Raw genomic sequence first — 26,684 nt, forward strand, 5'->3', positions numbered from 1 at the left:
ACTATTTTGGCTTTAGGCACAACCCCCAGAACGTAATCTCTGCGTAAGCTGCGAGCCGACTGTACTGTACTACAGAGGCGGCAGAAATTATTCACGTAATGTAAGGGCAGGGTAGGCAACTGGATCAGAGATCAGAGTTTCAGGGCTCCCTTTGAGAAATGGAGGAAGTGTGGCCATGCCACAGGAATAGAATTGGAGGAGACGTCCCTCACACAAGTGTTGCAACTGTTCGTTTATTAATTCTGTTTCCTCCTGGAAGAAGATTAGTATGGAGAAAACTTTCTTTATGCAACATCAGAGATAAGAATATGGGTCTATTATATACTAACCGCAAGGCCTGTTAGCACGATAAGGCTCTGGGTCTGATCAGCCTTGTACCAAAGTGTCATTCAAAAGCTTGCATGCAATACTGAAGTTTGCAATACCATCTGATCCCAAGCAAATCTCCCCCAAAACAAGCCCTCCAGTATGCAACACCATGCATTTAGGTTTTATTTTTTATAAATTTATTTTTTATATATTTTCTGCATATTCCAAATTAACTTAATTTACTCATTTATTCATCTACTTTAAATATATACTCCTATAAATCTGCAGGTTATTACAATAATCCTGCCAATGTTCTTATCTGTTGTTTTTTGTAAATATTCAATAAACTATTTCCATTCTTTTATAAAAAGTTTGTTACCTTGATTTCTTATTTTTCCGGTAATTTTTCCCATTTCTGCATATTCCGTTAAGTTTTTGTATCCGTTCTTCTTTCGCTGGGACTTCTTTCCATTTTTCAGCAAGTAACAATCTTGAATACATAAATAAATTTCTATAGTTTGGGTAGTTCTGTCCCTATAATTCCCAAAAGGAAGGCTTCTGGGTTCTTTTACAAACATTATTTTAAACATATTTTTCAATTCATTATACAGTGGTACCTTGGTTTTTGAACGGAATCCGTTCCGGAAGACTGTTAGAGTTCTGAAAGGTTCGAAAACCACAAACTCAATATGGAAGCTGTGTGGCATGTTCGACTTTCAAGACGTGTTCGAAAACTGAAGCATTTACTTCCAGGTTTACGGCATTCAAAAACTGAAATGTTCGTCAACGGAAACGTTTGAAAATCGAGGTACCACTGTATAATGAATATCATTTCCCAGTAAGCTTTAACCTTACCACAAGACCACCACATTTAATGAAAAGAACCTTCTTACTCTTTACATTTCCAACATTTATTTGATTTTGATTTATACATTTTTGCCAATTTACCCAGTATTAGGTACCAACAATATAACATTTTCATATAATTTTCTCTTAGACAATATTGCTGTAAATTTTATATCCATATTCACAATCATTCCCATGCTTCCCTATCTATATTATGACCAATATTTATTGCTAAGTGTATCATTGATTTTATTTGCTTACCCTTTGTCTCCCATTCCAATAATATCTTACACATTTTAGACAGCACTTTTACATCTCATTCCAACAGATCTCTCTCCAGCTGTGATATCCCTTGTATTCTATCTTTCTTAGATATTTCATTCAAATGTTATTGTATCCATGTTATTAATTTTCCTGATAATTCCTAAAATTCTTTTGATACTTTCCTTTCTATAAGTTGTCCACCTTCAATCATATTATTTTTCTTTACCGCTATAGCTTCCAACGGTGAGAGCCAAAATGGTGTTTTTGCCTCTAATATATTTTTAGATTTATCCCATACTCTATACAACTTTTACCTAATTACAGTGGTGCCTCGCAAGACGAAATTAATTCGTTCCGCAAGTTTTTTCTTCTTGCGAGTTTTTCGTCTTGCGAAGCACGGTTTCCCATAGGAATGCATTGAAAATCAATTAATGCGTTCCTATGGAGACCGCTTGCCAGGCTGGCGGTGCGGAGAAGGGCTTTTCTCCCCACCGCAAGCCTTCAGGACAGGTATGGGAACAGAGGGGAAGGCGCACAGCGCTTCTCCTCTGTTCCTGGGGCTTGCGGTGGGAGGAGGGTTTTTCCTCCCCACCGCCAACATTCAGAACAGCATTCTGAATGTTGGCGGTGGGAAGGAAAACCCTCCTCCCACCGCAAGTCTTCAGGACAGCCATCCGAAGGCTGGCGCGGGGAGAAGGTCTCTCCGCCCCACCGCCAGCCTTCGGAGGAGCCTTCCGAGAGACCTCTCCGCCCCACCGCCAGCCTTCGGAGCAGCCTTCCGAAGGCTGGCGGCGGGAGGAGGTCTCTCCGCCCCACCGCCAGCCTTTGGAGCAGCCTTCCGAGAGACCTCTCCGCCCCACCGCCAGCCTTCGGAGCAGCCTTCCGAAGGCTGGCGGCGGGAGGAGGTCTCTCCGCCCCACCGCCAGCCTTCGGAGGAGGTCCGAGGACAGTGGGGAAGACGCGCTGCGCTTCCCCGCTGTCCCGGAGATTTCCCTATGGGCTTTCGTCTTGCGAAGGAAGCCCATAGGGAAATTCGTTTTGCGAAGCGCCTCCAAAACGGAAAACCCTTTCGTCTAGCGGGTTTTTCGTCTTGCGAGGCGTTCGTCTTGTGGGGCACCACTGTATATGATTTGTAAATCCCTGATGTACTTTCACCTTTTCATATCATAAATAAGCGTGCCAACTGAAAATATTATCATGACCTTCTAAGTCTAAAATATGTGAATTCTCCAATGTCATCCATTCCTTCAACCAACAAAGACAAGATGTTTCATAGTATAATCTCATATCCGGCAGAGAGAAACCTCTCTCTTTTGCATCTATCAGTATTTCTAGCCAATCTCCAGAATTGACTGAAACAAAAATAACTTTCTAGGTAATACATTTAGGCTTTTTATATTTTGGACAGCATCCTGATGGAGGGACACAAAGGAGTTGTGAGGGGTCGCAGGGGGGAGGGTTGGGTGAGGGACGGTGGAAGTTGGCAGGGGGTTGCAGGTGGGGTAGATGAAGTTGGTGAGCAATGTGGCATCCCACAGTGCCTCTATAAGTACGTTTATTTAAACTCAAAGGTGACATGGGTGACACTGGTCTAAACCACTGAGCCTCTTGGGCTTGCCAGTCAGGTCGGTGGTCTGAATCCCCACGGTGGGGTGAACTCCTGTTGCTCTGTCCCAGCTCCTGCCAACCTAGCAGTTCAAAAGAACGCCAGTGCAAGTAAATAAATAGGTACCACTGCGGCAGAAAGGTAAACGGCATTTCCATGCGCTCTGGTTTCCCTCACGGTGTTCCATTGTGCCAGAAGCAGTTTAGTCATGCTGGCCACATGACCCGGAAAGCTGTCTGTGGTCAAACTCCAGCACCCTCGGCCTGAAAACGGGATGAGCGCCACAACCCCACAGTCCCCTTTAACCATCCAGAGGACCTTTACTTTTTTCTTTTACCTTTTTATTTCATGGCATGAAGAAAACAGACACATAGCTTAGGGTTGAAGATTGTAGTAAGTTTAATGGAAAAGCCCAGTATCAGCCAGGGCTACAACTTTACATACAATACAGCTGGTACGCCGGACAGGACGTCCGAAGGAGATTATCGCAGAGTGAAAATGAGTCACTGGGCACCACATGTCAGCTGCTGAAAAGCTCAGTGTGGCCATTTCCACCACATTAAAAGAGGCATTCATATGTTAGCCAGTCATATGGTAAGCCTAGTAGTACCACTGCTACCATCCCTCCTCACTACCCCAGCCATCCAGGAAAACCGAGGTGTAGTAACCACTGGGTTTTCCAGATGGTTGAAAGCCACACAATGCCTCACCTTGCAGTTGCAGCCGCCATATGGTACCTTTTCACACAACTACTGTGTCATTGCTGGTTGTCTGTGAGCACCCTCAATAGCATATAAGTCGGGTGCTCACAATTTCAGTACACATTCAGTGGTTCCTGTTGACAATCCCATTTAAAAACCAAAAGACACACACACACATACACATCCTGTGGGTTGATATGTCACAGCAGGTGCACATCAACTGAGAAATCAATGCTTCCCAGTTGACGGGAGTAAAAAGGATTCAACAGCTTTGTGTCTCGTACGTTCCCCAGTAATAATAATAATAATAAAACTCCTAACTGAAGAAATTGTAGGCCCACAACTAGCCTCTGGTTGCAGCAGCTCAAGGCTCACATTAGCTCGCATTCAGCAATGCATAAACATAGGTTTCTTAGCTCTAACAAACCTCGGGAACCGGAAGAACGTTTTATTTTCAGTGTGCGAGAGGATTTGGAAATTCAGATATACACTCCCGCAACAAAAGAAAGGTCAGCTTCACAGCTTTAGTGCTATTAACCGGGATGAATGGATCCTGCTCAGATTGCTTCGTTGTAGAACTGAAGCAGTTTGCTCTTGAACCCAGACTCCACCCCTAGGGCTCTTGCTATACCTTGCTTAGCGCCTCTGGCCCAAACTGAAGCCCCCGCACTTCTACTTTAGCAGCATTCCAAGACCTTCAGCCCTCCCTGTGAGCCTTTCTGCAGCCGGGCCACAGAGCCACTAAGAGACCATATCAACCGGCTTTGTCGACTTATCATGTACAAAGACTTTCCCCATTTCCATGGGGCCGGATCAGCTGTCTTGCTCTCTCTCTGATGTCGTCAGGTCACCGACTCCAGTAAAATTCAGCTCCTTACTGTCAGCTCTCACAGAGTTCAGGTTCGAACCGAGAACCTCCGAGGTGAAAGCGTTGGCCTGAAAGCCGTCTTCCCCTGCTGAAAGCGAAATCCCGTTCATGTAAGTTTCCAAATGTCTCAGCAGCTGCTTCGGGTTTCTTTTAGCAAATGCCTCCACTTCTGCAAAAAGAAAAAGAGAGAGAGAGAGAGAGAGAGAGAGAGAGAGAGAGAGAGAGAGATGATACAGTGGTACCTCGGGTTACATACGCTTCAGGTTACGGATGATTCAGGTTACAGACTCCGCTAACCCAGAAATAGTACCTCGGGTTAAGAACTTTGCTGCAGTATGAGAACAGAAATTGTGCTCCGGCAGCGCAGCAGCAGCGGGAGGCCCCATTAGCTAAAGTGGTGCTTCAGGTTAAGAACAGTTTCAGGTTAAGAACAGACCTCCGGAACAAATTAAGTTCTTAACCCAAGGTACCACTGTATCTGGTTGGAACATGCTCTGAAGAAGTCAAGACACCTGGGTTGGAAAAATGTTAGCCATTTTGACTTTCAGCTTACCTTCCCTGTGAGTAAAGGCCACTTTTGAGCTTTTTAAGCCAAGTGCAGGGTTGGTGGTGGTATCGGGGTAAAGGTTTATAAAGTTATTAAGAAGAACATGGAGAAAATGTACTGCAAACCTGCACGGCTATGAAAATGACATTTTGGAGAGGAGTCTAGAAGCCAAGTAAAAAGTAGCTTTCCAAATTCTTCCAGTCTCTTTAAGCAGCTATAGTCAGGGGAGTGTTCTGCAGGTTCATGATTGCATCTTACAAACACAGAATTCAGTACTGGGCACAGCATTTGGCAATCCAAGAATCACATTTTGGAGTCCTGATTTTTAAAAGAAGGCAGGAGCTTTGAAGATGCACTAGCTTGAAGATGCAAGTACAACTGAAAGCTAAGAAATTCTGCGCATGCAGAGAGTGTGTGTACACACACACATATAATTTATTACATTTATATACTTCCTTTTCCTTTTCCTCAAAAAGAATTGTGGAATTGTATAAGGAATATGCAAACTTAGGCAGATTTATTTAATTAATTAAAACACCTGATTAATCAGCTAGAATTTCTTTAATTAGGAGTCAGATCTAGCTTCAGTTATGCAAATTCAACAAATGCCAGCACATTTGCTTTATTTGCCCAGTTATAAACTGACACATAGCATTTGCCTGCAGCACCATATTCAAGAATCAACAACACAAACATTTATCTCCGCACATGAGACTGATCATGGCAATCAGCTCTCCCATAAAGGAACATATATGCACGGAACAAGGAATTGTTATACTATATATTTTCTTTCTTTTAAACAGGACTAAAACAGCCCACCTTTTAGAACAAAACCAGAGTCAGAAATAGTCTTTTGTTGTGCTTTCCAGATGTTGAAGAGGCGTAAAAATACAGCCACGTACAAATCATTTAGCACTGCAATGACTTGCTGCCTTCGATTACACTCTCTGAAAGAGACAAGTACAACAAATTTACTGCCAGGGTCATCTTCCCTATCACTTGGCCTTATTAACAGGAAAAGACAAAAGGGGAAATGACACACAAGGAGCTGCTTTATACCAATTCAGACTTCTGGTCGATCTGGCTCAGTAATGTCACTCCATATTGGCTGGCAAAGACTTGCATTTCCGTCACTAGGAGCATGCTTTTGCTTGCCAAGAAACATTTCATTTTGCTGGGGGGGAAAGACAACACTCCTCTGGAATTTAAGGTAAAACAAGGGGGAGTTCACACACACCCATGTCAAAAGAAAGCCTGAGATGATGGCCCAGCGAGTGGCGCTGTGGTCCAAACCACTGAGCCTCTTGGGCTTGCCAATCAGGAGGTCAGTGGTTCGAATCCCCATGATGGGATGAGTTCCTGTCCCAGCTCCTGCCAACCTAGAAGGTCAAAAGCACACCAATGCAAGTAGATAAATAAGTACCACTGTGGCAGGAAGGTAAACAGTGTTTCCATGCGCTCTGGTTGGAGGATCAGAAATTCTTCCTGTATGCCACAACAACAGGAAGACTACTCCTCATACAGAGATTGAAACAACAGGATATCCCAACAATTGAAGAATGGCAACAGAAAGTATTGGAGTATGCGGAAATAGCAAGGCTAACTGGAAGAATCCGACAGCAGGACGATGAGAAATTCCAAAAAGAATGGTCCAAATTTATGGTATACATAAGAGAAAACTGTACATAAATAAAGACACTCACAGGACTGAAATAAAACTCATAACGTTTATTGTAAACATTTGGTTAGACCACAAGATGTAATGCTGTATTGTAATAAGGAATGTACGTCTAAAGTATAATACAAAAATTTATTAAGGAATTATAGACACTTATAGAATGTATATATAGTAATCACGCTTAAGCAAGAGCAATGTAGAGAAGCCAGAAGAGGGGTGGAGGGAAGTTAACTCAGATAAGATATAGATTTAAAGGAGAAATATTGTTAAGCTGTATTGTGTTTAAGATATTTGGAAAAATTTAATTAAAATTATGGGGGGGGGAGAGAGAAGTGGTTTTGTCCTGCTGGCCACATGACTTGGAAAGCTGTCTGTGAATAAACGCCGGCTCCCTCGGCCTGAAAGAGAGATGAGCGCCACAACCCCATAGTCACCTTTGACTGGACTTAACCATCCAGGGGTCCTTTACCTTTTTATTATGTGTGCTAGCCGTGGCCACTGTCCCTTCCCCCAGCATATGGGGATAATAATACAGGTCTACCTTGGAGGCTCACAGTAAGCGTCACTACAATACCAGGTGTACATGAAGCACTATGAAACCCACGTGGTACAATGCATGCATCCGAAGAAATAAGATCTTGGCTTACAAAAAGCTAAGGCAACAATAAATGTGTTAGGTTTGAAGGTACTAAGGAATTCTAGGCTGCTTTTAATTCTGTAAGTGCCCGCCTGGCAATCTTTCCTCCTCCCCTTTTCCAGAACTGACAAAAAATGGTCACCAATTTCTGCAGTACGGACTGGCAGGAAGGAGGTAGTCTTTCCACATCTTGGAAGAGGATGAATAGGGTTGTCACATTTTGTTCTCAAAAAGTCTGGCATCTCGGGCACTGAGCATGTGTAAAATGTCCCCCCCCCCCCTGAACAGAACAAAGCTTTGAAGCAAACGCACAAAGACCTAAAGCAGCTCCTCTTCAATTAATTCCCCCTCCCAATTAATCCTCCCCCATCTTCTACTCCAAATCAATTCCCTTTCATTGGCCTTCATTTATCATAACCCCCAAGGCACCACTAAATAAAATTCCCCACAAAATTATACCCCCAAAGTAATATCCTACCCATGAGCTGCCCTGAATTAGTTTGCTTTTAAAGAGACACTTTTTAAAGTCACTTTAAAACCCAAGCATCAGTAAGTGGTGTGATTCCTGCCACTTGCCACATCTGCAGCAATGCACTCCCCCTGAAAACTTGCATTCCTAAGCCTCCTTACTAGCGAGTAAGCCCCGCCAAACAGCGAGGTTTACTCCAAAGTAAGCATGTGTGGCTTTGGGGTACAACTGCCTCTCCAAAACATCAGCATGCCCCATATCACAAACTATGGTTTAATCGTGAATGTGCCTCCAATGCTCAAGGTGTCTTACTACATAAAAAAACGCAACAAAAGTAGTCATAAACAATAAATGAAACATCAAAAAATACACAATTGTCACATAAATCGCAAGATCTAAAATGAAGATACAAAAAAACCCAACAATAACCAGCAACAACCCCACCCCAACAAATACCCCCAAACACCCCAGCCGAAGAGTGTTCAACAGCCTCAGCTTTTGTAGCTGGAGTCTGTCAGGGCCCTGCCACCCCAGGCCAGGTGGAAAAAACCTGCAAAGCAGAGAGCAAGTCTTCCAGGACTCTTCACACACACACACACACACACACACAGTGCATGATTTGTCATGGTTTACCATTCAAACAAACCACGAGCGGTAAACCAAAAATATAGCAAGGCTTGTTTTTCAAGCTGCATGCCCTATTCAGCTTTTCCATCCCCCTCTTTCACAATGGAGAGCACTGCGGGAAAGCTAAAAGTAAAGGACTCCTGGATGGTTAAGTCCAGTTGAAATCAACTATGGGGTGTAGAACTCATCTCCGCTTCCAGGCCGAGGGAGCCGGCGTTTTTCCACAGACAGATTTCTGGGTCATGTGGCCAGCAGGACAAAACCGCTTATGGAACACCGTGAGGGAAACCAGAGTGCATGGAAACACCGTTTATTTTCCCGTTGCAGTGGTACCTATTTATCTACTTGCGCTGGTGTGCTTTCGAACTGCTAGGTTGGCAGGAGCTGAGACAGAGCTACAGGAGCTCACCCTGTCATGGAGATTCGAACCGCCGACCTTCCGATCAGCAAGCCCAAGAGGCTCAGAGGTTTAGACCACAGCGCCACCTGCGTCCCCTACTGGGGAAAACATCATCTGGGGAATGGTGGTGCCTGCTTTCTGCAGAAATCAGCTGTGTGATCAAATTCCTCACAGGGATGCATTGGCTGAATGACAGGAGGATGGCCCACCTCCTATCAAATTTAGCTCACATGGGGTAAGAGTAGATAAGGATCTAGCTTGCAGTGGGCCCCCAATTTAGCTGACTGACCTGTCAGTTATGCTTACAGTCCTGGATCTTCTGTATTCACGGAATTTTTCAAAAAATGTATTCAATATAGTCCCAACATTTTACGGAAGCGGTACTTAATTTCCACTCCAATGTAAATGTTTTCATTCTTCTTGAGTTGCATGGTTCCATAGCAATGAAAACAGCGGCAACAACTTGAACACAGCTCTACCATGCCATCCGTAATAAAAGAGATCTGCAACAAACTCACCTGGAAAGGCGTTCTTCCCTCAGCACTTGGATTACAATACGAGTAATATTGACAGACATCACACAGAAAGGGAAATTCTGTAAAGCAATTGGAAATACATAAAAAAAAGTGTGCCCTGTCCCTAATTAACGGGAAGTAAAATTCATTTTTTTTTTTTTTAGTTCACTTATATATGCCTGGATGAAACCCCTACACAGAGATTTGGGGCAGTTTCTCTACTTGACCTTACATTTAAGAAGCAAGTCAAATTGAGGCAACATGTTCTGGTTTTAGATTATGAATCCTTTCAACAGATATGCCGATTTGATTTGTTCCTTTTATAAAAATCAGGTGTGACCCATTTGACCTGAAGTTGTGGCGTTTTCTCTGTTCAAAACATCTCAGAGCAAGGCTCTGGTCCCAGCTCTGGTATCTTAGCTGCTGTCTCACTGGTGCTGTCTCAACCACAAACCTGACACACTGGTACTGCAACCTAAGTGGTGCCTTTAGAGTGCAGAACACAGCATCTTACAACATCCCGTCAGCTGACCCCAAGCACCAATCCTTCTCAATGGGCCTTTTAATGCTCTAGCCTCAGAACTTGCTTCTTGGTCCAAGCAACTCGAGTCCTCGGAGAAGACCTCGCTTGGCCAAGTCTTCTACTCTGTTCCTTTGCTCTGTTTTCTCTGCTTTTCAGAACCGAGCTTTAGTTTTATTGATTTACATACAGTATTTATTTTTTAAAACAATCATTAACAATAAGAGTTGAATCCAGACATAGTCAGTCTCACGGCAGACCCACTGAAATTGTTGTCTATTACATTTTCAGTGTATCTAACTCTAAGCATAACTATGTCTGGATCAAACCCTTTGGAGCTTGGCTTTCTGTCATTCTTGCCCACTGTTTAGGGCCAGCTGTACCACTGGGCATGGTAAGATAGCGGCTTCAGGCGGCAGATGATGGGGAGCAGCGGCAAGGACACAACAGTGTGCAATGCCACCTCCTGTCCTCAAGAACAAATCATGCCTGCCCTGGACTATACGGCATGCCCTTGACCATTCTGACTGACAAGCAAATACCACTGCGGTCCCAAAACCTTACCCCCGCCATCCCTTACTGACTTTGCCTATTTGCATTGACAACATAGTAAGTTGTAGTATACTGGAAGAGAGTGGATATGTGATTAAAATCATGTTTTCACCCTTCGTGATTATTGGTACTTCCTCAACTTGCTTAGAAACTGGGAAAGGGACTGGGGTGGGCCTTTGGGAGGAAAAGGGAGAGGAATTTCAGGCTCATCCAGCAGAGGTCCCAGGACCTCATTGTTCTTCTGCTTCCCTCCACTGGGGGACCCTGAACCAATTCTGCTTTCCTAACGAAGGATAAGTATTAAAAATGCAAACTCCTCACACAAAACCCAAATCACATAACCAAAAAGAAATCAAGAAAACTCTAGTACCCTGGTATAATTTATTGTAAATTAAAGAGCGGCAAGGCTCCAGTTAGGCTGATTGCAGAATATTAACTTCACGTCAATAGGAAAAGAAAGACAATTTGGGGAAATGCTGTTAAGAGCAGGAAGTACCAAATCATAAACCCACCAAGCATAGGTGACTAACCTGCCAAATAGGAACATAAAAAGATATGCTAGACCACCCTTCCCTGATCTGATGACCTTCAGAAGTTTTGGGCTTGAAAGGTAAAAGAGGTAAAACTCCCATCAGCACAGCTGGTCTGGAAGGCACCGGGTTCACAAAGCTCCACCAGACTGCCAGCTGAGATGCTAATGGTTCTTTTTTCTGGACCTCCAAATGCCTCTGGTGGGACCAATTTTAGCAAAAGCCTCCAGACACAGTGGGAGCATCAGCTACATTTCAGCATCTTATTATGCATTAGTTTCCACCCTGTTTCCCAGAAATGCCTTTCAATGAGCTAATGGGAAAGGTGGTGCTTAAATTTATTTTATTCTCCCCCAATAATTTATTGATATTTTTATTTGGGGGGAGGGGAGGAGAGAGAAATACAAGCAATATCATTTCAGCATGAAACGTTGTTGTACCGAACATACAAATATCAACTAGCCTCTTCAAAAAAGAAAAAGAAATCTAATGCCACCTTTACTGCAAAAAGATCTCTGCCTTGGTCAATCTAAGATATACCTACTAATACCATATGGCCATTTGCATTTCTATCAAGACCTAGCCTGGATTCTCAAGGCCAATGCCCAAACTTCCACTCAAAGAAAGCAGCATAACCCATCAAAATGTTATGCAAATACCCTCAATCCTGGATCAGAAAGCAGTTCAACAAGGTTTCAGGCTGAAGGTTCAAACAAGGTTTCAGGCTGAAGGTTCAAGTATTGGTTGTAAAATCTAAACTGGATAGTTAAAACAATGGTGGGACACCTGTGGCACGCCAGATGTTGCTGGACTTTAATCTCCACCATCCCTGAGTAGTCGTCATTCCAGCTGGGACTGAGGCATCCATCTGGAGCGTCACAGGTTCATCATCCCTCATATCTACAAGTCTTCCTAAAGCACAGCCAAAGGCTCATGAAAGATTCAGCCAGAGATTGTTTGGATACTGGAAACATTATTGGGGGTGCATAGTATGGCAGACGGGAATAAGATTATATTGGGGTGGGGAGGGAAGAGTAGAAGGAAAGGAGAGATGAAAAAATTAAATGGCTGAATTCAGAGCTAATGACCAACTGTGCTTTGCCATTACAGGCATGGAATTTTTAGAGACTAAAATACCCTAATTATTAGAACATGAGATCTCCCAACATGTAGTCCAAGGAGATGTAGTTAAAGGACCGAGCCATTTCAGACAAAAAGCAGTTCAGACAAAAGCACTCGACACTCTAGGAATCTTTCAAGCTGATGATTTAGGCTGTAAAAAAATAAAGGCTTTCCGTTATAACCAGTAGGAGACCAGGCTTGCAAAGTTATCTCTCCCACAGGTTTCCAATAACATTTCAAAAACCCGAGCTCAGAAAAAGGAAACGTGCCTGTGTTTCGTGATGGGATAACTTGAAAATCTCTCGAGCTACAGGTAATATCCGAGAATCCATTACAAAATATAGTGTTTGCATTAATCCTAGCATTCCAGTCCCACGTAGGTCTGTGCCAGGATCCATCCCTTAAGTATAAAACACACAGAGAGAGACAGTTAAGCCAAGGCAATAAACGCTCTTACACAGGCCATATTTGTGAATGATTGCATGCATAAAGCTACATTAGAGGATTGTTAATTGCCAAGGAAACCCAGAAAGGCAATGCTAAAATTAATGTGGCCTGATGAAAGCTTGACGCTCTCTCTCATGGGCACCCAATACATCATTTCCGTTATGTAACCATACCTGAATGACTCCAAATTGAAAGCCACAGGAAAACGGTGATCTGAATTACCGAATGAAACGTTCTGGCCTGTGAGTTACAGCTTATCTCCAAGGCGAATGCAATAGGGGACCAAGCTTTCTAAAAAAGACCATCTACTCCCTGAATGAAGTCGCCCACTCAAATTATTCATAAGTCTTTCTTCAAATGCCCCAACTTTCTGAGGCAAGGCGCATGGAAACAAAGTATTGGCACCCCGGTTGTGGAAATGACTCCCAGAGACATTCATCTGGCACCCCACTCTTCTCCCAAGTTTTTAATTAGATGATTCTATTGCCTGTTGCTCCTTGGGACGCGGGTGGCGCTGTGGGTAAAACCTCAGCGCCTAGGACTTGCCGATCACATGGTCGGCGGTTCGAATCCCCGCGGCGGGGTGCGCTCCCGTCGTTCGGTCCCAGCGCCTGCCAACCTAGCAGTTCGAAAGCACCCCCGGGTGCAAGTAGATAAATAGGGACCGCTTAACAGCGGGAAGGTAAACAGCGTTTCCGTGTGCTGCGCTGGCTCGCCAGATGCAGCTTGTCACGCTGGCCACGTGACTCGGAAGTGTCTGCGGACAGTGCTGGCTCCCGGCCTCTAGAGTGAGATGAGCGCACAACCCTAGAGTCTGGCAAGACTGGCCCGTACGGGCAGGGGTACCTTTACCTTTACCTTTACCTATTGCTGCATCCTTGTTTTTATTGATGCTGCTTCCCATATTCAACAACTGAAACAGGACAGAAGTCAAAGCAGCCCCCAAAGCCCCAAAAGTGTTTTGGCTGCTTTTACTGTTGTCCTGTATCTGTTGTTGAATACTTGCATTTGCAATCTGTAAAGCGATATATACATTTTAAAATAAATAAAATAACTCCCATTCCCTCCAAGGTCATGTGATGTTAGTATTAAACCGTAACAGAATGTTAAATAAGAAACTCCTTACAAATCACGTATATAATGTCTGTGGAAGCAGGCCTATAAGACAACTACCCAAACTCAAAATATTCAGGGTTTTTGAAATGTTACAGTGGTTCTTGCTGGATGTTTAGGATGAGGATTATTTCAAATAAAGTGTCAAAAAAGGGAGGTGTGAGCAGCTTTTTAAAGGCTTCTGCTGTATCTTGCAAACAGGGAACTCACCGATCTTCCCCTGCAAAATAATGTATGGCCCATAGATCTTTCCTGGGGGGAAATGCATGTTCCCCTTCCACATGTTACAGCAGAAGCAAAAGTCATGCCATGCCAAGCTCGTATGAAGAATATTGTTCATGTACTTCCTCCATACCTTGAAATCCCAGGTCTTCCCAATGGGCTCCATAACGGGCACAATCAAAACGGGACCCCGTTAGTTTCTTGTAAATCGTTTGCAGGATCCTCATGTGCACTTTTTCATTGTTATCCAAGCCACCTGTTGAGGGAAATGCCGATTATTTTCTCTGCTTAAACAAGTCTCTACTCTAGATACATAAGGCCCAAGTTTAATCCTTGGCATCTTTGCATAAAGATGTGTTCTCTGCCAAGCAGTGGCCTTGAGCGTTTTTAACCCAAGTGAAGAAGAGTGGAAAGAGTAAAGGAAGCAAGGCAAAATCAACTAAGACCAAGGTCAGGCTCCAGCAAGACCATCTGAGACAAGGCAAGGTTCAGGTTCTGAAAAGGCAAAATCAACTGGAAGGGACAAGGGTCATGCAGTCCCACCCCCTGCAACACAGGAAAGTCAAGGCAAAGCAGGCAGCACCCTGCCTGCATCCATGTGATGTTCAGGCAGAAGAGACATATCAGCAGGCTCCAATCACATTACAGTGGTACCTCGGGTTAAGTACTTCATTTGTTCCAGAGGTCCGTTCTTAACCTGAAACTGTTCTTAACCTGAAGCACCACTTTAGCTAATGGGGCCTCCCAGTGCTGCCGCACCGCCGGAGCACGATTTCTGTTCTCATCCTGAAGCAAAGTTCTTAACCCGAGGTACTATTTCTGGGTTAGTGGAGTCTGTAACCTGAAGCGTCTGTAACCTGAAGCGTATGTAACCCGAGGTACCACTGCACAGTGGTACCTTGGTACTCAAAACAACTTGGAACCCAAACACTGCAAACCCGGAAGTAAGTGCTCTGGTTTGCGAACTTTTTTTGGAAGCCGAACGTGCTCAGTTTTGAGTGTTACGTTTCCGATTTGAGTGCCACACGTTTTGAGTGTTACGCTGAGGTCTGTCTGTTTTTGCTACTTATTTTGAGTTTTTGTTTTGGCGGCTCTCTTTTTTTTGTTTTTTGTGATTGTGTGGAACCCAGTTCAGCTACTGATTGATTGTGACACTGCAGTACATTGTTTATTGCTTTCATTTTATGGATCAATGGTCTCATGACATAGTAAACTTCAAGTCAAATGGCTGTTTTAGTGGTTGTTTTTAAAAGTCTGGAACGGATTAATCCATTGTGCATTACTTTCTATGGGAAAGCATATCTTGGTTTTGGAACGCTTTAGTTTTGGAACTGACTTAAGTTTGAGAACCAAGGTACCATTGTACTTCAGCAGCAGGTCAACCTAGATTTAAATAGAACTGGCTGTTGGAGGACAGCAACACAACCTCCACAGGCTGAAGAGGCGCTGGCCAAAGGTACTCCTCTTGGGCTGCAGTTTCTAGGCCAGTGGGGACACCCAGAGCCATTTCTGATGACAATTGCCTCTCCCACCCAGACACCACCTCCTCTCCCAAAGATGGGGAGTTGGGACTGCAGGGTCACAAAAGTATCTCAGGCAGCAGGGAGAGAGACCTCTGCCCAAACCATTGGGAGAGCTGTTGCCAATAAAAGCAGGGAACACTGGGCTAGAGGAAACAAAGGCCAGACAAAAGCAGTCTGCTGTGACTTTATATCAGGGGCGCGGAACCTGCAATCTCTCAGGTGTTGCTAAATTCCAGCTTCCATCAACCCCAGCCAGCATGGTCTATAGCAGGCATAGGCAAACCCGGCCCTCCAGATGTTTTGAGACTACAACTCCCACCATCCCTGATCACTGGTCCTGTTAGCTAGGGATGATGGGATTTGTAGTCCCAAAACATCTGGAGGGCTGAGTTTGCCTATGCCTGGTCTATGGTCAGGGATGATGGGAGCTGGGAGTCCACTTGGAGGGCAAGAGATTCCCCAGCCCAACTTCACAGGACTGGATAAAACAGCTTTATATAAAGGTCTGACCATCATTCTATAGGGCTCAGTACTGTCTACACTAACTTGGTAGTGGCTGTCCAGAGTTTTCCACAGGAATCTTTCCCAGAGATGCCAAGGATTGAACCCGTGGCCTTCTTCTGCAGATGCTCTTCCCAAGAGCTGCAGCCCTTTCCAGATATTTAAGACATGGCAATATTAAGTAGGCGGACAGTCAGAAAACCGGCTACTGGGAAGATGCTATCCGCAGCCACAGGAAGCAAAACTTACACTGGGCTATCGCCAAGGCTAAGTCCCTCTCACTTTGCAGCTGCTGGTGGAGACGGGGAGGGCCGAAAAGGAAATGGGCAACAGCGGCCAATCCTCTCCTTCGCACCGTTGGCTGAATCTTTTTCTGAAACAAGGAAAGTTAGAAATAATTTAAAAGTGTGATGGTACATAGGCAAAGTCCTCCCTAACAACACTGCTGAGAAAAGGGCAACAGACCACTGCTGCAACTGACCATATCATAGATCTTCATTGACTTCCAGGGTTGTTGTTTTTCCAAACTCAGTTTGGCAAGGAGCGTTCTCCTGGCAGGCAGTCTATGCATTATGTGCAGCCGACATTTCATGTCATAGTTTTCTCATAGGCGAAATCCTGGCCTGATCTCCCTCATACCCTGGGCTAGGTAACAAAAAGGACCACTTTGAACCTGGCTGTGGATTGACATTACCCTTAGTAGACCTTCTTCCTGTTTCCCTGCCAAAGAGAGGATTTTTTTCTGTGGTGACAACCAAACTCTGGAACTCCTTCCTTAAGCATACCTGTCTAGGCTTTCCTCACTGCCATCTTTTAGGCATCAGACAAACTCTATTTTCATGGACCGTTTGGTGATACCTAAGATCTTTTTACTACCATTAGATATTTTTATCTTGTTGCTCATTTTGCTATTTTATCTTTTGTGATGTTTCTGGGTGGTTTTGAATCAGATAGGTGCATTTTTAAAAATAATAATAATACCAGTTTGTATGGTTTTGTTTTGTGCCTTGTGGGTGCTTTAAATCCCTTAGAGAAAGTAAATTTTATTACAGTGCCCTATATCAGATAATAATAATAATAATAATAATAATAATAATAATAATAATAATAATAGGCCACCCATCTGACTCAAGAATGGCTCACAACAAAATATTAAAAGCCAATAAGACGTCAACCATTAAAAACTTTCCTGAACTGGGCTGCCTTCAGATGCCTTCTAAAAGTCAAATAGTTGTTTATCTGTCTGCCATCTGATGGGAGGGCATTCCAGAGGGCGGGTGCCACTACCGAGAAGGCCCTCTGCCTGGTTAGATAAGGACACCTAACAATACAATCCTTCAACCATTTAACTTGGCTCTTAAGCGTGCTTCGTTCAGTTGAGGTTAATGGAAATAATGACTGTTAATTTACTTATAGGCAACAATTCTATATCTATATCTATATCTATATAGATATGTTAGAGGACCTGCTTTATGTCAATAGGCAGGGATTCTGAAGCACAAATAACTTGAAAACATCTAAACTCTCCTGTTACAGAAACCTATAGCCTAGAACCCAGCACGTTACAGCCCCATATACAGGTGAAACTCGGAAAATTAGAATATCGTGGAAAAGTTCGTTTATTTCAGTAATTCAACTGAAAAGGTGAAACTAATATATGAGATACTCATGACATGCAAAGCGAGATATGTCAAGCCTTTATTTGTTATAATTGTAGTGATCATGGCATACAGCTGATGAAAACCCCAAATTAACAATCTCAGAAAAATAGAATATTAAATGAAATCAGCAAAACAAGGATTGCAAATAGACCAGTATTGGACCTCTGAGAAGTAGAAGCACGCACATGTACTCAGTACTTGGTTTGGGCCCCTTTTGCATCAATTACTGCCTCAATGCGGCGTGGCATGGATGCTATCAGCATGTGGCACTGCTGAGGTGTTATGGAAGGAAGCTTCAATAGCAGCCTTCAGCTCTTCTGCATTGCTCGGTCTCGTGTCTCTCTTCTGTCTCTTGGCAATGCCCCATAGATTCTCTATGGGGTTCAGGTCAGGTGAGTTTGCTGGCCAATCAAGCACAGTAATCCCATGGGTATTGAACCAGGTTTTGGTACTTTTGGAAGTGTGGGCAGGTTCCAAAGTCCTGCTGGAAAATGAAGTTGGCATCCCCATAAAACTCGTCTGTGGAAGGAAGCATGAAGTGCTCCCAAATCTCCTGGTAGACAGCTGTGTTGACCCTGGACTCAATGAAGCACAGTGGACTAACACCAGCTGATGACATGGCTCCCCAAATCAACACAGACTGTGGAAATGTCACACTGGAGTTCAAGCATCTGGCATTGTGTGCCTCCCCATTCTTCCTCCAGACTCTGGGGCCTTGGTTTCCAAATGAGATGCAAAAGCTGCTTTCATCAGAAAAGAGATTTGGGGAGCCATGTCATCAGCTGGTGTTGGTCCACTGTGCTTCATTAAGTCTAGGGTCAACGCAGCCATCTACCAGGAAATTTTGGAGCACTTTGCTGATTTCATTTAATATTGTCAGCACTGCCCAAGGTCCCAGCTCACACAAGACCAACGCTGCTTCTTCCTCAAGTAAAAAAGTCTTTATTGAAGTTCAGTTTCATTTCCAGACGCGCAGCGCGCAACGCTACGTCTATACCTTAGACCGTCGAAGTTCCATCTGAATCTCCTCCCCCCTGACACCAGTTTAAGATTCTAGCCTTACTCCACCTCTTCCTCTGTTCCTTCCTTCTCTGGGTCCTCCTGCTAGTCGGAGTCTCAGCCCTCCTAGACTCCTCTGACGCTGAGTCCCCTGACTCTTCCCCCTCCCTCCTTCGGGCTTTCGGACCTGGCTCCCAATCCGGGTTTTCTGCTGTCCCGCGCTCCTCCACATTTGAACTTGGCGCGCGCGCGCAGCCTCCCACTTTCCTTCTGACCGTTACACTTGTGTCACTGCTCCCTCTTTCGGGGAGGCTAGCTGGACCTGGCCTTCCCTCCGTTTCCCCACTTCCCGATGGGGGCGTGGTTACCCCTGACTCATCTTCTCTCCCCGCTGGAGGAGAAGCTGGTCCTGACCCATGTGACTCTTCCCCCCCACTGTGCTCTGGTGGGGGAACTGGTCCTGATCCTCCGCTGCTCCCTTGGGAGTCCCCTCTGGTCCCTTGTTTATGGAGCGTCCCCCCTGGGACCCCCCTCGCCCTTACCATAGGCGCCCCCTTCTGGGAATCTTCTGATTCGCTGGAGAAGCTCATGGAATCTCTCGGGTCATTGTCATATTCCCCTACGCTCCCCTCTGATTCCTCTCCTCCGCTCTCTATTTGCTCTCTCCCCTGCTCTTCTGCTCCTGAGCCTCTGACAAATATTAATAAATAAATGAACTTTTCCGCGATATTCTAATTTTCTGAGTTTCACCTGTATCTGTTAGCAAAAAGGAGACGGGGTGGCGGAAAGGAGGGGAACTAGCTAAATTATGGAGATTTAAGCTCCTGGTAACTCTATCTCTCCCTGACAAAATGAAATAGGAATAAGAGTACCTCGGAAGTGCTTTAAGAGCCAAACAGGAACCATCAATGCTGCATTTTCAATGCCTAAAATATTTAAGCAGTATGGCTGTTAAATCAATCCTAGTTGGCACATACATACCCTGCAGTCTGAGAGATCAGCTGTTTGGAAGTATTGCAATGCTTCATTGAAAGAGATTAAGGGTATTGGCCCTAGAGGCCTCTCCACAATTCCTACAGTCACAAAGAAGAGAAGAGCATTTGTTTAATTCATGTTCATCCCACTGTTCCTCCCAGTGGAGCCTTACAATATTAAAACAACATTTTAAAAAACAACAGCCACCTATTTTTAAGAAGTATTGTACTGGAATTTGTGTTATATTTATTTACTCATGCATACATGATCTGGAAACAGGGAGAAACAGTAGCATTGCCAAGTCTGCCAATAACACCTAGTTATAGTCAAGAGCATACGAAGGATCTCTTCAAGTTGAGTGAAGACGCAACGGATTTGCAGATGAGATTCAACATATGTAAATGTAAAGCGATGCACACGGAGAGAAAAATAAAATCTAAAATTCACACATATGCTGATGGGGTCTGATTTGTCTGAGAAGGTCTTATAGTTGTAAGCAGATAACTTAATCAAAATGTCAGCTCGTACTGTAGTAGTGTGAGCTCAGAACTGGGAATCGTTAGGAAAGGGACGAAAAATACAACTGCAAGAATCATAATGCCCTTATATAAATCAATGGGGCAATCCCATTTGAAATGCCATGTGCAGGTCTGGTTGTCTCATTTCAGAAAGGATACTGTCAATTGGGAAAAGATAGAAAAGGAGGCAATGAAAGCAATCAGAGGGCTGGATCAGTTACAAATGAGAAAAATGTGTTTGACTTTAGTCTCAAACCTTTGAAAGCTGAACTAAGGGGCAGGGTAATGTTAATTGCATGAATGCAATTAACGTGTGTTGTTTTTGTTATGTTAATAGCTGTGGGAAAGCTTCAGCAGCCTTGGAACTGTAGTGGGGGAAGTTTAACTCACTCCCTGACATAGTCCAAGCGAAGCTGCTATTTACGTTTCAAGGGAAGTTTCCATTGACAATGGGAGAGGCAGATTTTGTAGGACTGTGGCAGGGAAGGAAAGAGTTACAATCTCCCCCCCCCCCAAAAAAAACCCCACCTTCATAGTTCCAAGGATGCTCAAGCTTCCCAGGACTACTATTTATGTAACAGAAACTGTGCACGTTAATTGCATCCACACAGTTAAAATTGTGTCTAGTTCAGCCCTAGTGAGGGATATGAATGACAGGAGTGAAGAACAGCTCTACAAAATTATGATTCTTTCTGAAACAGCGGAAGAATCCACAAACAATCATCAAGTTTCCATCATATCAAATCTATGATCTTATTTCAGATTTAATCATTTGCTAATGTCCTGAAAACAATCAACTCTACGGCCTAGACCAGCGCAATGCAAACTGCAAGCTTCGGTTTATCTTGACGTTTGCTTCAAAGGGCAGCTTTTATATATAAATATCTTACAGGCAGGTTTTATATAAATACTGTTATGTGTGTATGTGGATAGATGATAGATAGATGATAGATAGATAGATAGATAGATAGATAGATAGATAGATGGATGATAGATAGACAGACAGATGATGATAGATGATAGTTATCAAGCATATGTATCTTGACACAAATATGCAGTTGATGTCATTCACTTGACCTTTTAGAAGCCTCAAAACTGATAGATATGCTCAGAGTAATTCAGGACGAATTAGCACAGCAGGCTTATCTGGGCTGCACAGGTTTGTACAGCATACAGCCTGTAGGCTGGTCACATTACTCTATGTTTGCAGGCCACCTTTGTCTGGCCTTTTAAAAAAAACTTTTAAAAAAACCTTTCATTTTTCACAAAGGAAAAAGAAATAACTTTACAAATTTTAACATAACGATAAATTACTTTGATTTCTGGTTCAAGCTGCTTAATATACTTATGTGGATTACAGTGTGCAACTTGCTCAGCGTTACATAGGTGAGCATGGAAACAAACGCAGCACCATTTTGTGTTCAGAGACAGGGAAACTGGGAGCGTGCACCCTCCATGCTCACGCTTTGCTCTTTGAGCTGAAACCATAGAGAAAGTGGAAACAGAGAAGAGACAACCTAAAGCATCGTTCAGCAGGAGTCCTTGTTGTTTAGATCGCTCTCTTACCATTTTCAGCAAGCGGAAGCTTTCGGCTGAGCCTGCGTGTTCTCCTTTGCGAAAGACCACAGTTCCAACTTCTGCAGCAAGAACTTTTGAGAGCAACGCAAGCAACAAGGCTTTGGTCTCGGGCAACTTTAATGTTTCTTTTTTGAAAGGCAAGCAATACAATTTTAATGCCAGGGTGTGTGAGAGAGAGCTAAGTTCCTCTGGGAGGTTCACCTGGTGCCTTCATTACAGATCTTTAGGAGCCAGGAGAAAATAGTCCTCATCTCTCAGTCCTCTGGCTGATTAAACAATCAGGAGCAGGGTTCTTGTTTTGCTTGTTATTATGTTATTGTTATAGAAATAAAAAAACTGAAAATTGAAATGTGTTTGAGAAGGGCTGAGTTTGCAAGAGAACCATGAGAGCAGGGGCGTACATAGGGGTTAGTTAGCTTGGCCTCTGCCAAGGGTGCAGGCACAAAAATTGCTCCATTTCAGTGTGGCTCGACATGGCAAATAATAATAATAAATTTTATTTATACCCTGCCCTCCCCGGCCAGAGCTGGGCTCAGGGCAGCTAACACCAATAAAATTTCAGTAAAAACATAAGGAAAAAAGAAAAAAAATTAAAATAGAGGTTAAAATGCAATTTAAAATGCAGCCTCATTTTAAAAGTCAAAACCATAAGGGGAGGGAAACATAAGGATCAGACTGAGTCCAAACCAAAGGCCAGGTGGAACAGCTCTGTCTTGCAGGCCCTGCGAAAAGATGTCAAGTCCCACAGGGCCCTAGGCTCTTGTAACAGAGCGTTCCACCACGTTGGGGCCAGTATTGAAAAGGCCCTGGCCCTTGTTGAGACCAACCTAACCACCTTGTGACTTGGGACCTCCAAAATGTTGTCATTTGTGGACCTTAAGGTCCTCCGCAGGGCATACCAGGAGAGGCGGTCCCATAGGTACGTGGGTCCTAGGCCACATAGAGCTTTAAAGGTCTGCCTGCCAGTCCACATGAACTCCCCAGGTCATTCCTCTGCTGCTCTGGGAGGCCAGACAAGGTGCACAGGCTCTTTCTGGCTGCCTCAGTGGAGGAATCCAGTTGCTGGTGTAAGCCATCGCAGCAGCCCTTGCAGGACCCCCCTCTCCAATTAGCCAGTGGCGCTATTAGAAGTGCGAGTGGAGCGCCCATCAGAGCTCAGATGGAAGAGAGATGGAGAGAGTGGGCAAGAGTTGCAGGAGGAGGAAAAGGGAAGGGAGGCAGGCAGGTGCACTGACAGAGGAGCAGAGTAGACCCAACCCCAATGGATGCAGAGGAAGTCACTGGCAGAGCGTGAAAGGCGACAAAAAGCAAACTTTTTGAGTTTCTGGTCCATGGTCTCTGCCAGCTTTGGAAGCACTGATACATCTCCTTGCCGAGGGCGCAAGGGAGCCTAGGTACACAGAACAACATGCAAGTGCTATTGCCTTAACTGTTAAGAACAAAGGAAGGTGGGAAATATAAGAAAGATGTTGTGCCTTGTGATTAAACCAGTAGAAGCTAGCAGAAGGAAGAGTCGCCATACATGTATGTTGCTTGCAAATGTATAAATGCTTGTGTTTTTGTCATATTTGGTATGCTACCCCCCAAGTACTTGCAGTTGGGGTTGTATTGCCATGGCCTTGCAATGCCTTCATAAACGTCCTTTTTGACTGACAATAAGAGTCTGGATCTTACAGGCCAACCAGGCTGAACCCACAGGGTATTGGGTATGCATTTTTGTGTTTTTATACTGTAAACCACTCAGTGATCCCTATTCAAAATACCTTTCCTGCTCGTCTCACAGAAAGTAAGTGAAGGTAAATTAAGCGAAGGTTTCAATAGTGGGTCATCTATCAAGTACACCTCTATCAAAAAGGAAAAAAAGGGGGGAAAGACCTTTAAGAGGGTAAAACTCCAAAGTGAATTTGTGCAGCATCGCTTTCTTTCTTTCACCTCTACTTAGTTAACTTATCTATGAGCCCAATTACGTGCCCATTTACTTGAAAGTAAGCCCTATTGGACTTTTTTCCTGTTGGCATACGAGGGTGAACACACCGATGGTTATTGCAATTCTGCACGGCGTGGAGAGAGAAGTTCTCTCCCTTCCTAATAACATTTGAACCTGGAGTCCTCCAACGAAGCCGAAAAGTAGAAGATTAAGGACAGATAAAAAGGAAGTGCTTCTTCACACAGCTAACAGTGGGGTTTGCCGCCTCAAAGTTGGTGGTGACAGCCATCAACTTAAGATGGCTTTGAAAGAGGATTAGACAAATGCATGGATAAGTCTATCAAGGGCCAGGAGGCGAAAAGCTGCCTCCAGGATCAGAGGCTGTGTGCCTCTCTGCAGAGAAGTTGCCGGAAAACAACAGCAGGAGGGGGATACTGTCTTCCTGCACTGCTTGTGAGCTTCCCAGAGGAATTTGGGATGTGGGAACTGGACTACATAGATCTGTAGTCTGATCCAGCAAGGTTCTTACGTTCTTAACAAGCATGCCTGGGATCAGAGCTGGGGAAAGCACAATAAATGTTTAAACAAGAGGACTAGATTGACTCAAACATGTACTTGGTTGTGTTTGTTAATTAAATTATGTTACCTACAATTGGTTTTCCCCCACCGAGAAGTGTCAGCCTGAAATGGTGCCTATAATATGGCCAGAGGCAGATTTCAGATCCTGCTCTTTTATGGAAACGATAGGATTTTATGCAGGAAGCCTCACCACAATCTCATTAAGGCTGCAATCTGTAATCTTAACCTTTAATTCTACAATCAATTAAAGAATGAAGCCACTTTAATCCTGCAGTCCTTTCTTCATAAAAAGCAGAGCTTCAGTTTACATACCACAGGTTCGGTTAGAATCCCATTCTGAAATTCTGGTCTTAATAACAAAAAAAAGTCTGCCACAATTTCAGCTAACCCAGCACACTTTTCAACATGGACCAGGAAGTTTACCTTTTTTAAAATAGCTTTTATCAAGTATGTTCATTATATTTTAAGCTTTCCTGTTAAATAGTCTTATGTACTCTCTCAAGTCCTGCCAACCTAGCAGTTCAAAAGCACGTCAAAGTGCAAGTAGATAAATAGGTACCGCTCTGGCGGGAAGGTAAACGGCGTTTCCGTGCACTGCTCTGGTTCGCCAGAAGCGGCTTCGTCATGCTGGCCACATGACCCGGAAGCTGTACGCCGGCTCCCTCAGCCAATAAAGAGAGATGAGCGCCGCAATCCCAGAGTCAGCCACGACTGGACCTAATGGTCAGGGGTCCCTTTACCTTTACTCTCTCAAGACCCCATTGTTATCACCTTTAACATTGGCCCATTTCAATTTATGAACTCTGGATAATTCACTCTTCACATATTCCATGGTCGCAGGGTCTGACTCTGTCTGCCTTTAATAACTGTACATCTTATTTTTTTAATAAAAAAATCCATACCTAAATATTGATAAAGAATAATGCTATTGGTCCATTTAAATTTGTTGCCATCCAGAAGTTTTGAAGGTAGATTTGAGAGGGTTGAAGCAACATTAATCCTGATGCAGTTCTCCCTGCCCTCCACATTAAATTGCATATATATATATATCTGAATATGAAGCATATAGTAAGTGTATGTGTACACACACACAAACACACACATTCAGAAACGCCATGGTGGAAGAATGATTGCATAGTGCACATGCAGGCATGGTTTGTATAGAACACTAAATCCATGGTTTGTTTAGCTTAATTGTGGTTTGTTTGTATGTCCAAACCCACCCCAGCTAACTATAGTATCTGTGTTAGGTTTCTTGTGACGTTCAAATCCATTATCCCCATTTGTTTTGATGCCCCAGGACATGTGACAATGATACAAAGCAAACCATGGTTACTTTGCTCATTTATGAGACTGATCCTGGTTTGTTCAACAAACGTGGTTAAAATCACACCTGAGTTTGCCTACTAGGTTTTTCATGAGTACTGAGTTTCCCCCATTATCATAGCGTTAAACATACCAGTAAGCAGCAGCTTATTTAATTGACTGAACAAAATACTTGAAGCACTAGTAACTTATACATAGCTAATACTTTATAACTTGATAATTCCCTGACTGAATCACATCCAACATTTTCACACCCACCACATACTATTCTTAGACATGTTTCCTGCTCTTTGACAGTACCTCCAGCACTTGCTTTTCTTACAGTCATCTAAATTAATCTATTGCCATGTTTAACTGGTCCCAACAGCGAAGGAAATGTCATTGCCGTTGCTTTCATACCTTCCGAATGGATGTTTGCCACACTGTCCCATTCTTCTCGGGCTCGCAGAACCTCCTCACTAATATCTAGCAACAAAGAGAAAGAGAGAGATGAGACAAAACATGGAACCGCTTCTAAAAGAGCAGTTTTAAGGTGAAAAGCGGCTCCTGTTTTTTGAAAAAATAAGTCCTTGCCTTGACTGACAATAAATTTTGACTATTTTGTGCGACAAGCCAGGGAAGAGGCCACAGCTCAGTGACAGAGCATCTTCTCTGCATGCAGAAGATCCCAGGTTTAATCCCTGGCATATACAGAGAGGGCTGGGAGAGACCCCCTGTCTGAAACCTTGACTGAGCTGCTGTCAGTCAGTGTGGACAATAATGAACTAGATGGATCAATGGTCAGACTTTCTTTCTGTTCCTAAGGCAATCTGCTTGCACTGGATAGCAGCTAATGTCTTTCCTCCATGACAGGTACAGAGCCCCGGCTTCTGAGGCACAGCGGCAGGTGGGTTGGTCTAGTGGGCAGGTGAACAGAGGCAGTGGGTGAGGAGCCTGTTGGAGACAGGCTCCGCTCCCCCTCTGTGCAGGCTCCACATGTGCCCCCTTGCTGCCCGGTCCACCAGGGAGGCGCAACACTTGCGCTGCCCCAGGTTCTAGCAACCCACGCTACACCACTGAGAGGAAGAGATGAGAAGCAAGGGCCAACTCCAGTGACTTGACCAAGAGGCCAGCTCCACTAGGCT

At 44.0% G+C, this 26,684-nt stretch overlaps 1 protein-coding gene across 5 annotated transcripts in view; it reads right to left on the reverse strand.

The window, feature by feature from the left end:
- Nucleotides 1–3,400: 3,400 nt before the first annotated feature.
- The window catches only part of ELMOD3 (ELMO domain containing 3), a 28,858-nt gene continuing 5,574 nt past the window's right edge, over nucleotides 3,401–26,684 (reverse strand). For 3 of the 5 annotated variants that reach the window (XM_053366770.1, XM_053366773.1, XM_053366771.1), the window contains 8 exons: nucleotides 25,960–26,025; nucleotides 19,639–19,730; nucleotides 16,247–16,370; nucleotides 14,107–14,229; nucleotides 12,461–12,591; nucleotides 9,471–9,547; nucleotides 5,961–6,088; nucleotides 3,401–4,763 (listed from right to left, as the gene is read on the reverse strand). In XM_053366770.1, the coding sequence (XP_053222745.1) occupies nucleotides 4,540–4,763; nucleotides 5,961–6,088; nucleotides 9,471–9,547; nucleotides 12,461–12,591; nucleotides 14,107–14,229; nucleotides 16,247–16,370; nucleotides 19,639–19,730; nucleotides 25,960–26,025 (965 nt within the window). In that variant the 3' untranslated portion in view covers nucleotides 3,401–4,539. Of the gene's footprint in view, nucleotides 4,764–5,960; nucleotides 6,089–6,200; nucleotides 6,316–9,470; nucleotides 9,548–12,460; nucleotides 12,592–14,106; nucleotides 14,230–16,246; nucleotides 16,371–19,638; nucleotides 19,731–25,959; nucleotides 26,026–26,684 lie in introns of those variants that run through there. The other 2 variants (XM_053366772.1, XM_053366774.1) reach the window with 2 other exon arrangements.

This window comes from Podarcis raffonei, chromosome 15, assembly GCF_027172205.1.
Source record: "Podarcis raffonei isolate rPodRaf1 chromosome 15, rPodRaf1.pri, whole genome shotgun sequence".
NCBI lineage: Eukaryota > Metazoa > Chordata > Lepidosauria > Squamata > Lacertidae > Podarcis > Podarcis raffonei.